This window comes from Akebia trifoliata, chromosome 9, assembly GCF_017979445.1.
Source record: "Akebia trifoliata isolate Shusen 1 chromosome 9, ASM1797944v1, whole genome shotgun sequence".
NCBI lineage: Eukaryota > Viridiplantae > Streptophyta > Magnoliopsida > Ranunculales > Lardizabalaceae > Akebia > Akebia trifoliata.
Genome location: NC_141383.1, coordinates 26,260,570 through 26,274,931, shown reverse-complemented (window position 1 = coordinate 26,274,931; position 14,362 = coordinate 26,260,570). Strand labels below are relative to the sequence as shown.

Genomic DNA, 14,362 nt, shown 5'->3' with positions numbered 1-14,362 from the left:
TTCTTACAAGGTTTTTTTTTTACCATTTATTGAAAAATTGAAAAAACAGTAGACCATTCATTTTAATTCCAAACATGGTAAATTGCCACTTTCGAAATTAAAACATTTTGATTTAAGTGAGAAAAAAATTTCAATTTTTTTTAAAAAACCGTTCCAAAATAAAAACAGATAAAATATTTATTGCTCATACAATTTTATTAAATAGCAATTTCGGATCCAATAAATGGTAAGAGTCCGGGTTGTGAATTCGATATCCAGTGTGAGCAGTATTTTCTCGGGGCTATCCACAAATGCACACCCTCACTTACTCAGTGTGTGTGATGTGTGGGTGTTGCACGTGCCTAGGAGGGACTCGTATGCCTTGACTTCGACCCTGGCTCTTTCAGTCCCCCTAGTTGGACGAAAGTTTGAACACCCCCATCATCACAAAAAAACAAAAAAACAAAAAAAAAAATAGAAAATAAGATTTTCGAACTTTAACCAAAATGTTTTATCAACAATTCGGAATTTTCGTCTACCTTTCAAACTTCTAATTTTCATCAAACTTCTAGTTTGATGCTGACTGCCAATCATATCCAATCAAATAGTGTTGAAACTACTTTGACCTCGAAATTCAGGTTGTCGGACTCTCAATTACTGTCGCTGAATTTGCACATCAACGACAGCTTTACACCCAACGTTTCCCAATGTGACCATAGAAGGTAAGAAAACAGCATTGTCGAACAAACCCACTTCGTCAAAAAGGGCGAAAATCACAATGTAAGTTGGAATAAATGACGGACTAGAGCCATCATTTTTGTTCTTGATGATTTACATTCGCTGTTCTACTAGAAATGACAGAATTTGTTACCAATATTCTTTACAAAAACTGGTCCAAGAGAGTCCCAGCACTTTCTTGTAGGTGTGGGGATTGATGGGCATCAAAGCTCTGGCAGACCAGAACCACATCGTCGTCTTGTGAGAGGAAAAAGAAAGAAAAAAAAAAAAAACATTTTTTTCCCATTTTTGATATACTAGGGTGAAAACCAAGAAACAAACAACACACTTATAATTTACTTGGTTAAAATGTAAGAACATGAAAAGCTATTAAAACATCAAACAGTAACTCACAATAAGATTCTAATCGCTAGAATACCCATCATCGTCATCTTCGTGCTCTGTCACAAGCTTCTCTATAAACCTCTTGCGGACTCCTTCAATGACGGCCTCACTTCCACTCTGACCATCGTCAAGTACAGGATCTGATTGACAGAGAGCTAGTGCAACTCCTGAAAATTTGAAAATAATAGGCAGAAATATTTAGGGAGTACGGCATTGGATTGAAGGCTTAGATGGGCAAAAGAGCAAATGAACGATGTCTGTCCAATGAATTAGCAATGAACTACAGCATTTCAGTTATGGACCATGTTGAAATCTGTGTTGTTAGTGGCTCAAAAGGTTCATCAATCGTTTCTATCTTAATTATGTAAAAATTCCTGCGTACATGAGATGTGAAGTAGACTAAGCATAAAATCATGTTTTCAGACATGGGACCATATATCATAAAGGTGAGCTCAAATATCTAAATGTACCAACGTACGCAACTTCCAATAATTAGTGCAGATTTGATACATTTTATAGGATGTTGTTATATGTCTAGGTATCATTATCTATATCTAGCTCTTCTAAGGGTATGCCTTAATTTTTCAGTAAACCTTCTTCCTTTCTCAAAGTAGAATAAAAATACAAGGAACTTCAAGAAACATCATAGCTTTCTGCAGAATTTAAAAATCTTATTGTGTGATACAAATATGCAATATAAGAAACTTTGCAGCTCTGATCCCTTGTTAAGTTATGAAAAGACCTAAAAGGGGTTGGATCTAATTCGATGAAGTGTTGTTAAAAGCCAAAGAAAACATTTCAGTTGAACCTACAATACCTAAATACTTCATCTTGCCTAGTGTACCCACATCTACACAATATGAATGCCAATATTAGCATTGAATTCGCATGGAAACTTATGATACCACTCCTCATTTCCTATTGTATAATTTATTTGCTTTATCAATATGATTTTTTTTTTTTTTTTTGATAATTATAAATTTTATTGAGAAAAGAAAAGTAAAGCAATACAACGATCGGATGAGATGGCCAACAAAGCAAAGCAAAAGAACCTAAAAATTACAATCTAAAAACAAAATCCTCAAAGAACAAGCCTTTGAATATGAAAATAATATATATAACAAATTTTACTGTAAGAAACTTTCAAAAGTATAAACTAAACCATGAATCAATGTATTGGCCATGTCTTGGTTTAAGGAAAATGAAGCGTTGTTATAGCTGTATTTGGGCACATAGAAAATGGACTTCGATAATCATTTTAAAGAGGCTTAAGAAATATTAATCAACAAGGTCTCAATCTCTGACAATCAGATGGCCCAAATCAAACCATTTCTAGATTAGAAACTTTCTTTGGATACCATTAAATACAGAACCAATTAACAAGATCAGATTGTTTATTATAAACCAAAACTATAGCACCAGAAGGAAAAATAAATAAATAAATAACAATAAGTCTTAGAGAACAAGGAATGTAAATAAAAAAAACAGCAGAATAAACAAGACATGCTTGATAGGGAAAAAAAATACCTTCAGGTGTACATCTCCGCCCAAAGTGATGCAAACCGACATAAGTTCCTTTGACAGCACTGTTATTGTACACCAGGAGAGTAGGAAGATTGCGATCAGGGTAGTTCGGAATGCAATCTGTTGATATTATTTTAACAAATTTTGTAGATGGGTATTTTGTAGCTAGTTCTTCGAGGCAACGTAAGAGTAAACCACATTCCGGGATTCTGCCAATAAATTGCATCATGAATCATTACAAGCACAGGTAAACATAACGCATAAATATCTATATTGAAAACATATGTACGCAAATGTTGGATGAACAAGTTAGGATGGAAAAAGTCTATCGGTGAAGATTTCCTCAAAAACCCATAGACCTGAATTCAATTCCTGCCATCACCGAGTTACTTATCTCATAAAAACAGCCTTAACTATCTTAAAAACCAAAAAGAAAAAACTAACCGAGATCCCTAGTCTAGCTAGTAAGTCCAGATGCTCGACTATAATACATTTGTGTGCACAAAAATCTATATGTTTGCAAATATGTATTAAGATACATACACACATATATAAACATATGTCTTTTGAATTTATTGGATCAGTGATTAAGTATGCCATCAAACATGAGTATCACAGAAAAATTTTATATAATTCAAATCAAATCTTTACAGGTCAACTAACACTGAATCGGTAAGAGTCTACATTTTGTTTTCAAATATGATCTCTATTGTGGAGTGAATGATCTTGGGTTCAAATTTAAGCCCATTTGCACATTTGAGTTTCTGATTTTCCTACATCAACCCCAGATATTTAATTCATCGCCATAATAATACAATTGCAATTTTTCCAAAAAACATAGAACAAAGATTTAAAATTTCTCATAAATTACCCTTCTTTGTACAGAAACACAACGACCCAAACATCGGGTGGAGCCTGCGAGACCTCTCGAACAAAATCCGCACCAGATATCGGAATCACAGACCCAAACCTCGATTTCTTAGCACCTTCCCTCAATTCGGCCAATCTCTTCTTCCTTAAAACAAGAAATTGAAATAAAGGGGCATTAATATTTCGAATTTCAAATAAAACCCTAACAAAAATATTGAAGATTGGAAAGATTTTATATGTACCTGTATTCTTCAAGGAATCGGTCATCGTCGAGGTCGGGATCGTCGTCGAGATCTTCGAGTTCTTCTTCTGTTTTTCCTTCGATCCAAGCTTTGTCCTTGGATTTCGAAGTCTCGTCCTCAGCTGGAGTGAAAGGAGGGGGTTTGAAAGGAGCTGGCTTTGGAGGTAGATTACCTAGCTTTCTTTGTATATCGTCCCATTGCGTCGTTGTTCCTTCGACGTCCTTATATATAAAGTGGTAATCCGCCATTAATGGCGAGTTTCAGAGCTAAACAACGAGGTCTCTCTGTCTCTCTCTTCTGGTTGTTTCGTTTTTCGTCCGACCAAACCACATTAGTTTGCTACGGTGCACCATATATCATTGAGAGCTGCTACTGGCACCCTAACTTTTACTTATTACACTCCAATTAAAATAAAAAAAAAAGAGATATTTGCCAAAAGGTACCCTACTTAAGTGAAAAATTCTGATTCCACTACACTATTCATTTTAATTCCCAAAACATGTTTTTCAATTGAATTCATCCCTTTAATAATCAGCGAACTCGTTAATAAATTACCAACAAGATCACTAATATGGTAAAAATTTTGGTATTTTATTAGCGAAATCGTTGATTATAAAAGTGATGGATTCATTGAAAAAACATATTTCGAGAATTAAAATAAAAAATAATTAAACTCAAGAAAATAAATGAATAATTGAGCATAAATAAAAAGTTGGGTAGAGAATTTTTTTTTTTTTTTTTTTTTAATATTTCTATTTTTAAGATTTAAGATTTTATATGAGCCTAATCATTATTATTTGAATAAGTGTTATAATGTTGAGATTATAATTTGAACAAACCTTTGTAATATGGGTGATCTCCATTTCATGCCCTATGACAAAATTCTGAGATTAGTACATTGTTTATTTTTATTAGCAAAATCTGCATTCATCATTTTTATAACCTATGAACTTGTGAGTTTGTCACTTTTAATATTTACGAATTATTTGATTATAAAAATGACGAGTTCTCGGGAATAAAAATGAATAGTATACTAAAACCCCAATTTGAATATAAGTTGCACACGTTTTGAAAAAAATCCTTAGTAATATTTGAAAAGTGTGTTTTAATCTTTGACTCATGTGCAACAAATAATATAAGAAATTGGAGTGTGATGCTTAAAATTTAGGGTACCAATAGTAGTTTTCTTAATTATTTTTAGGGGAAATTATTTAAAAAAAAATTATTTATTAAAAAAACTCAAAAATATGAGAATTCGAAATGGGAATTTCTTTTGACTTTTAAATGACCAAAATTTTCTCTCTCCTATTTTTAATTATTTTTTAAATAGTTTTTTAATGTGGGAGGAAAGAGAAATTGATAACGAGGAAAGAGAAATTGTTCGGCCGAACGAGATTCTCATTTCGAATTTTCATATTTTTGAGTTTTTTTTAATAAATAATATATTTTTTTTTTTTTTTTAAATAATTGCCCCTTATTTTTACCACTTATTTGACTCGGATCGTCCTAGTAGATCAACCTAATCCTTCCGAGTCGAGTTACGAGTCACGAGTCCTCCATCAAAGCTTCCAAACCTAAATATATATATTTAAAAAAAATACAGAGAAAAACCATTCACGTTGCAAGTTCGCGCGAGAGTTCATCTTCCACTCTGAGTTTTGCAACTCAAATCTTCTGTAATAGAGATATCAATCCAATCTATAATAACCTCAATGGATTCAATCGAATCTCTGGTCGCTCACATTCAAGGACTTTCGAGCAATCTCGAAGATCTCTCTCATCTTCACAACCTCTTGAAACAAGCCGAGGAATCCCTCCAATCTCAGGCCCCTCGATTGGCTCCTCTTCTTGAGCAGCTCGACCCTTCTAAACATTCTCTCGGTTATCTCTATCTCCTGTAAGTGTATCCCTAGTCCCTACCAAAATGGATACTTTTTTCAAGTATTTTAATTAATTACAGTTGCATGAGTGTTCTTTGGGATGAATGCGAAGTGGGTCTTGCTGTAACGATGTTTTTCTATCATCTATGAAATGGGTTGGTATTGTAACGAAGTAGTTTAGTCTTTTGGTGACATGGTTTTTAATAAATTGATTTTGTAACTAAGTGTTTGATCTTTTTGGAGAATGGTTTTGAAAGATTAATCAATTCTGTAACAAAGTATTTTGGATCTTATGGAAAGTTCATACCCTATTAGGTTAAAGTAACTTTGATCGTTACGTAGTTTAGTCATTTGGTGACATAGATTTTAATAAATTGATGCTTGACATAGATTTTGATAGGATCCTAGATCCTATAGACAATTTTGATCCACTTCAAGGGGGATCTTCCTCCAAATTAATTAATTTATTTTTATTGATTGCTTGCCAAAAAACGTATTACATCCTCCAATATATAAAAGGAAGGATTTTGACTCTAACGTACAAATATTAGACTCCTAATTTAATAAAACTTCCTAAATTAGTAAAATAGAAAGAATCCCGAAATAATAAAATACCTAATTAGTAGCTAGACTCCTAAACTACTAAATAACATAGCAGTATATCCTAAATATACTAAAATAACGTATCTTAACATCCATCCCCCCTTCAAAACGACTTGGCCTCAAGTCGGAAAATTTTCAAAAGCAACTTCGTTCTTCAGCATGTCCGCATCGGTCTTCAAAAAGAGTAATTGAGGTTTCTTGCAATGATGCCCCGGTTTGAAAAGTTCGTTGCAATTGAAACAAAAACCTGTCGATCATCGTTTCGTTTGCTCTACCAAGGAAAGTCGATTAATAGGAGGTGCCTTTGGCTCAAGAGGTGTTGCTCAGCTTAATGAAAAATCTTGGGTTGCCTTAATTGTTTCTTCCTGGCAAATAGCCAAGCCAAATGCTTTGATTAGTGTACCAGACCTAAGTAATTGAACTCCAGCATGTCATCACGTAAGTCCGATACAAAACAGCTAATTAAAAATGATTTTGGTAAAATCAGTAATTCGATTCACAAGCTTTTCAAATATGCCTTGAAATTCACTAACCGTATCAATTTGTTTGAGTTTAGATAACGCCATACCCAGATCCATGAACTCTTGAGAGCCAAAGCAAGAGCATAGGGCTTGAGTGAATTGGATACATGATATTAACCCAATCGAACGAGTCATCCAACAATACCATGCTACATCGTCTCTGGTTAGGTGAATCGAGGCCAAGAAAACCATTTTTTTATAGGGCAAGCCGTTTAATTGTTGATATTGTTCAGCCTGAAAAATCCAACCTTCCGAATCATCTCCTTCAAACTTTGGAAAATCGATACGAATCAGATGACCTTGTATTGCTATGCTGCCTTATTGATTTTCTAATCTTTGTTGTACATAAGCAGGAGCACGTAGCACTTCCCGAAATGGTGATTGATTTGCAACCAAACGCTCCAGGGTGGTTTGAATCGCCCGCATCCCTTCCTTCAACTCATGAATATTAGTGTTTATTTGATCAAACCGAGGCTCAAATGAGTTGATTCTCTCACCCAGCTCCTTAACAGTCACTATCTTTGACACAAAGATCGTTTGCTCTAATACCAGATGATAGGATCTTAGGTCCTATAGACAATTTCAATCCACTTCAAGGGGGATGTTCCTCCAAATTAATTAATTTATTTTTATTGATTGCTTACCAAAAAACGTATTACATCCTCCAATATATATAAAGGAAGGATTTTGACTCCAACGTACAAGTATTATACTCCTAATTTAATAAAACTTCCTAAATTAGTAAAATAGAAAGAATCCTAAAATAATAAAATACCTAATTAATAGTTAGATTCCTAAACTACTAAATAACATAGCCATATATCCTAGATATACTAAAATAACATATCCTAACAGATTTTGATAAATTTATGCCGTAACAAAGTGTTTTGACATTTCGGAAAATGGTTTTGAAATATTAATCACTTCTGTAACAAAGTATTTTGGATCCTATGGAAAGTGGATTTTGATTGATTTATGTTTTTAGGGTGTTATGGACATGGGTTTTGGTTTATTAATAATTTCATACCCTATTAGGTTAAACTACCTTTTTATCGTTTCGTAGTTTAGTCGTTTGGTGACATAGATTTTGATAAATTGATGCTGTAATTAAGTGTTTGATCTTTTCGGAAAATTGTTTTGAACGATTAATCAATTCTGTAACAAAGTATTTATTTATTTTGATCAGTAAGCCTCTTTTTGTGTGTGTGTGTGTGGCACAGTATTTTGGATCCTATGGAAAGTGGGTTTTGATCAATTTATGTTTTTAGGTTTGTTATGGAAATGGCTTTTGGTTTGTTAATAATTTCATACCCTATTAGGGTTAAAGTTCCTTCAATCGACTGATAAAATATTGCAGATGCCATTTATTGGGGTTTTGTCAATTTAATTATCCCCGGTATAAGTGTTCTTAATTAATATTTAGGAAATGAGGTCCATAGTAATCGTGTAAGATATGCTTGCATTAAGTTGGTGTGGAAGCCAGAATCTGGTTTATTTTTAAAATTCTTAAGGTCACAAACCATATTGTTTGGTTTTAATTATTCTTGCCATACCGAAGTTGTGTATCTCCTCGGTGGGTGTTGAATATATCTGAATTCTTTTTTTGTATATTTGTGGTTTGATAGTGACGTATATACATCTCTTCCAACGGAAAAAGAGCAAGCTAGTGAACTGGTTTCAGCGATTGCCAAATTTATCAATTCTTGCATGGCAGAGCAGATATGTCTGGCACCAGATAAATGTATTGAGCTCTGTTGTCTTCCAAATTATTTTTTTTTAATTGGTAAATTAATAATTTTTTGTGTTTGAGTTTCCACACTTTAACCTTGCTTTATTGTATCTGCAGTTATATCTGTTTGTAAGAGGTTCAAGGATGAAGTTCTACTGCTTCAAGCCCCAATTCGAGGAGTAGCTCCCATGCGAATAGCTGTTCGAAAACTCCAGTCTTCGTCCGAACATCTAACTGCTTTGCATCCTGATTTTCTTCTTCTTTGTTTACTGTCAAAGTGCTATAAAATAGGTTTAAGCATTTTGGACGAGGATATCTTTGAGGTTGATCAGCCAAGGGACTTCTTTCTCTATTGTTATTATGGGTAAGTGCATATTGGTTTTTCCGCATTTCTTTTGACTCATCGATAATGGGGGACAATGAGGTCTAAGGATTTGGAGAATTTGGATTTCTAGACTTTTTTAATCTTTCTGAAGGATACATAGAGCTTTTTTTCTCTTTAAATGTGAATAGCTAGAAGAGTCAATGAAGAAATTGTCTCCATCGATATTGATAACTTATGATGCTTCATTTTCAAAGCATTGCCTAACACATTATTCATGTTGATCAAGAAATGTCTTCATTTTCTTTTTTAAAGTTTGGCATTCCTTTATGGAGCTCTGATTTCTTGTCTTGGTAAGCATGGACATTTTATGCACTACAATGGGGTCTATGATGATGCTTGATCTTTGTTAGTGGTCCATTTGCAACTTAGTTTGATGTTAGTGCAAGTGTTTTTCCCAACTATTTGAGGTTAGCAGCATAAATCCTATTCTTCCATGTAATTCAAAAGAGTCCACAATGAAGTTCAAACTAACGGTCTACAACATGAAGTGTTTGACGCTTGCAAATGATGATGTTGATATTATATGCTGTTTTTCTTTTTTGAAACTTTGGTCAATGGCTTGAGCTGATGGACTTGATCTGTTTCTCACCAACTATTTCGTAGTGAGTGACCCCGGCTTGTTTTTGTTTTTCTTCATTCTCTTGTTCTTGTTTGTTTCCCCCTTTCTTTGTTCCGATCTCCTTTGAGAACTTTTCATCCTCTAATAAAATTTTGGTTATCAAAAAAAATAAAAATTGTGAATCCTCTTTCGTCTTTCAACTCTATCTAAAATTATATCTTTTGTCAAGTTATGGTTTTTATATCTTTTTTATTATCACAATCTTCATCATTTTTGGCCTTATTCTCACCCTTTTATAGCTCCCAAAGTGTACAAACATCTATCATTAAGAAAAATCGTACCAAAGCGTTCTTGCTCAATTGTTCCATTATTGGTTTTTGTTATGCTTGCTCTAGCCATTTCAATCGTCTTTCGTGTATTATATAATCCCTTGGCTATTCTTTGATTTCCTCAGATATGCTCATTTCTGAATTCATTTTTCTGAATCTATCCACTCATCCATCACAAAGGCCTCGTCCTTCCTTCACTTATTTCATGTACATTTTTTTTCCTTTGCTAACATTTTACTTTATAGCACTATTAATTGATGGGTATCTATTTGTAATAAGGCTAAGCATTGGCAAATTTGTAGAACCATTTGGAGATAATTGAATTGAGGAACAAGGTTCATTTAGCCAACCTCAAATATTTGTAATAAGGCTCTGATGATGAATAATCTTTTACCACAAAAGAATGTTGTCAAATTCTCAAAATACTATTATTCACAAGGAAGGATGTGTACCAATAAAAAATAGCATTCCATAAATTTTAGTGAGTATTTGGTGCGTATATCTTTCTTGAGTTCTTGTCAGGTGTGTTCCTAATATTTTAGGCTTTAAGGTGCTCAAGTTCTCTCTGACAAATGGTGCTGATATTATTTTATGTTTGATATTGTGATAGGGGAATGATATGCATAGGACAAAAATGTTTCCGCAAAGCATTGGAGCTTCTATACAATGTGTGTAAATAATGCAAAAGCGGATTCCTTATTTTATTGATAATCAGATAATGATAATGCCTTCTCATCTTTTTTCACCCACTCAATTGCTTGTCTTATTCGCCACAGGTTGTTACAGCACCGATGTCAAGTATGAATGCTATAGCTGTTGAAGCATACAAAAAATACATTCTGGTTTCCCTTATTCATAATGGGCAGGTTTGTTTAATTTTTCTCTCATCCTTCAAAATATTTGAAATGAACTAGGATTTCAATTATAGAAAATGTCAATTGGGAATCTTGACTAGTTAATTTCAAGTTTTTACTGTATTATACGAACTTTTTTTGTTGGCTACCACTGCATACCTCTTAGATTTGATAATTTGGTCTAAAGAATTGAGAAGTGGGTTACTCTGTATTATATTGGATTAGTGTTTACCTACATCAGCTAATTGGCGAAGATTTATTTTCATTTTGGTATGATTGTTTCCTTGTTCATTAAAGAGTTCTCCTATTGCCACGCCACCCCAATATGTGTGCTAATTCTTTGGTGATTTACATATGAATTGGGGTGGCATTAGCAAAATTTGGCGTGGTAATAGAATCTCTCTTATTAAAATACTACGCTATGTTTTAACCACCTGTCCAAATCACTGAAGAGAAAAGTGAGTTTGCAAAGAGGAGGGGAGTTTTTGGGTATTATGTAATAAAGTTATATTTCTTATGAAGTTATAAACCTTTCTGTGACAGTTTTCTACCACCTTCTCGAAGTATACCTCTTCAGTGGCTTCAAGGAATTTAAAGAACTACTCTCAGGTAATTCTCAAAACCAGTGTAGTGCTTTATTCCATATGAGGATATTCATTGATTCTTTACATTTGTTATCTTTGACATGATTTTGTGCTTAAAATGAAATGTTTCTAACTTGTTACATTGTTTGTCTTATAGTTCTCTGGCTACTTATGGATCTGTGCAACTTGTTTGTTTTTTCTTTCTTTCGTTTATCTTTTTTTTTTCGTTCCCAAACAAGGACACTCACCACTGTATCACAAGTACATTACTTAACAAAGCTAAGCATTGGCAAATTAGTAGGACTAATTGGAGATTCAACCTAGTTATATGTGTTTTCCATTCTGATGTATCATTATAAATTTTATTAAAGAAAATACATGGATGATTCTAATTGCCGTACTTTATGCTTTAAAAAAAAAAAACTTCTCTACATATCTTACGCTGTTGGGTTCCTTTGTGGGCGTACAGAAATGCTATGGCGGGAGGGAGGGAATTGGCCTTTGCCCTCTACTAGTTTCGCTTAACTTTTGGTCGATCTATATAGATAGATGACTGTGTGCTAAACTGTACCCACGTGGAGAATAGAGATTAACTTCACCATGTTTGCCTTTCCCTCACATAATATATGCATGTTTGTATCTGCATGAACATAATTGTGCCCTTTTGTTCCTTGGTACCTTTATTTGGAGAATCAATGGAGTTCTGATTTAAATTCTATCCTAAATTTCTTTTTTTAATTTTTGGGAGCAGAACTACTATGACTTAGCAAATAGCTATAGCACTGGGAAAATTTCGGAATTAGAGACCTGTGTTGAAACAAACAGGGAGAAGTTTGAAAGCGTAAGCTCTCTCATACACTCCTTTTTTTTCCTTTATGTTTGAGAATTCTCTTGACATGGAACCTTGAAACTTATGTTGAGATAAGAGGGACAATTATATTATCTGGCCTTCAATTAATGTACCGATCCAATTCCCCAAACCTTCCCGTGCATCTAATGGCCTTGGTCTTTGTTTCAGGACAACAATGTGGGATTGGTAAAGCAGGTTGTATCATCTCTATATAAGCGAAATATCCAGAGATTGACACAGACATACTTGACTCTTTCTCTCCAAGACATAGCCAACACAGTTCAATTGAATACGCCCAAGGAAGCAGAGATGCATGTGCTTCAAATGGTAGCTTCTACTTTTTTCACTCCTTTTGATGTTCAATATTGTGCCTAGGAGACTGGGCTCCCTTTTTTCTTTTTTTTTTGTGAAGCTTTTTGGATAATATTTTATGATAATTTCAGATTCAAGATGGTGAGATATTTGCGACAATCAATCAGAAGGATGGAATGGTGAGCTTCCACGAAGATCCTGAGCAATATAAAACGTGTGAGATGATTGAGCATGTCGACTCATCAATTCAAAGGTAATGATTCCATTTAGAAAACATGTCTCTCCCTTGCCCCACACTTGTAGGATATTGTTTGCTTTGGGTTTTATCCCGCACGGCTTTAAAACACGTCTTACATGGTAGGGTCAAGCCTACCCTTATAGTCTAGGTTCCGAATATTTACCCAGCCAATGTGGGACTAAATTCACAACTCCCCCCACCATTCCATCCAACACATAGGATGGCTCCACTTCGACCCCTCAGTCTCAACAGCCCTTTCCCTGGCCTGACTAGGCACATTGACGGGATTGTGCCAACATGAATCGAATTTCTAAGAAAACTTGTTTACCCTTCCTCAACGTCAAGCAATGGACTACTATCCTACCCAGTCCCTCGGATATACTGCACATTTGACGAGTCCCACCTTGTAGATCTCTTACATAAAAGTTTTAGTTGGTTAAATTGTAACTCAATGCGCAGAGGAGCTAAAATATTATTAGTAAAAGCGTTTTATTGTGTGCATTGTTTCAGGATAATGGTGTTATCGAAGAAGCTGAGTGCTGTGGATGAACATCTCTCATGTGAAGCTTCTTACCTGTCAAAGGTGTGTCTCAACAATCATCATCATCGTAGTCAAGTCAACCTAGTTATTAATTTTACTTAATTTTTTTTATTTTTAATACATTAATTATTAATAATACGATGTGATTGTGTTCAGGTTGGGAGAGAAAGACAGAGGTTCGAGTTGGACGATTTCGATTCTGTACCCCAAAAATTCATGTGAATTGAGTGATACCCACACCATAATTGTAGAAGTGTAAGTTGGCCGATTATTTCATATTGTGGAAAAGAGATGCTCCATCATGATTGCTAAACTAACTTATTTCGTCCAATTTGAAGTTTATGTTACTCTGGGAGTAGGAAAGGGATTCTGTCATAAACTTTATATGAGCATTCCTTTAGAGTGAACTTGTGTTTCATCATACTAAAATGTACTTGTTTATGATTTGTTTTAGAAACATCATTCTTTCAAGTATGGGTTGTAAGTAAATTGATGAGGATATTATATTAACTTTTATATTTTTACTTTTCAAAAAAAGTAAATTGATGAGGATGATGAATTTCACTTTTTTCTTTTTTTTTTTTTTGTTGAAGGACAATAGTGGTTATTCAAATTAGTAAGAGATGTTTCGACTTCCAACATTTTATTACAAAATCCCATTCAATGACATTAAATTTGTGGTGAAGGGTGAGAATAATCCCATATTTTAAATGCCAAAGAGAGATGTTCCATAGTAACAAAAAATAGCGATTTTTTTTTATAAAAAAAATAACATCTTGCATCTCTGATGATTAAAAAATGTGTTTTTATTTGTGATAAAAACTGCTGCTTTATTTACAATTTTTTTTTTTTCATTTTTTTTCACTGGAAAAAAAAATATTTTAAACACGTTCTTGTTTTTTCAATGTGAAATTTGATACATAATAGAATTTGGTGATTCGTAAATGTTAAAAATATGAGATTTGTTGATGATAACTTGATTTTATGAATTCTCATCAGATATATATATTTCATAATTTTTAATATATTTTTTTTATCTTTTATTTTTATTGTTTTTTTCCCACTGTTTTCTCAATTTTTCTAAAGTTTTCCCTTGCCAATTTGAACACGTACCCGACTTTATGATTATGGTTGCATGATATAGTCATCGTGGCTTTGGGGTTTCTTCCCAAAAGTTCTTCAATAAGATGATCATGATAATATTGTTTCGAGTAATTCCTAATTTATGATAACATTATAA

At 33.6% G+C, this 14,362-nt stretch overlaps 2 protein-coding genes across 2 annotated transcripts; one reads left to right on the top strand and one right to left on the bottom strand.

Annotated features, from left to right (window-relative positions):
• Positions 1–1,019: 1,019 nt before the first annotated feature.
• On the bottom strand, positions 1,020–4,077 carry LOC147395080 (Thioredoxin superfamily protein). The gene is made up of 4 exons (XM_086454426.1): positions 3,738–4,077; positions 3,497–3,640; positions 2,629–2,834; positions 1,020–1,268 (listed from the first exon to the last, which is right to left on the bottom strand). Exons 1-4 carry the CDS (start codon positions 3,983–3,985, stop codon positions 1,120–1,122), a joined length of 747 nt encoding a protein of 248 aa, XP_086310552.1. The 5' UTR covers positions 3,986–4,077; the 3' UTR covers positions 1,020–1,119.
• A 1,268-nt stretch (positions 4,078–5,345) lies between these two features.
• LOC147395079 (COP9 signalosome complex subunit 3-like) lies at positions 5,346–13,640 on the top strand. The gene is made up of 11 exons (XM_086454263.1): positions 5,346–5,634; positions 8,367–8,482; positions 8,588–8,834; positions 10,354–10,411; positions 10,520–10,609; positions 11,141–11,206; positions 11,933–12,022; positions 12,200–12,358; positions 12,475–12,596; positions 13,092–13,164; positions 13,279–13,640. The coding sequence occupies exons 1-11, from the start codon at positions 5,450–5,452 to the stop codon at positions 13,342–13,344; spliced, it is 1,272 nt and encodes a 423-aa protein (XP_086310389.1). The 5' UTR covers positions 5,346–5,449; the 3' UTR covers positions 13,345–13,640.
• Positions 13,641–14,362: the final 722 nt, after the last annotated feature.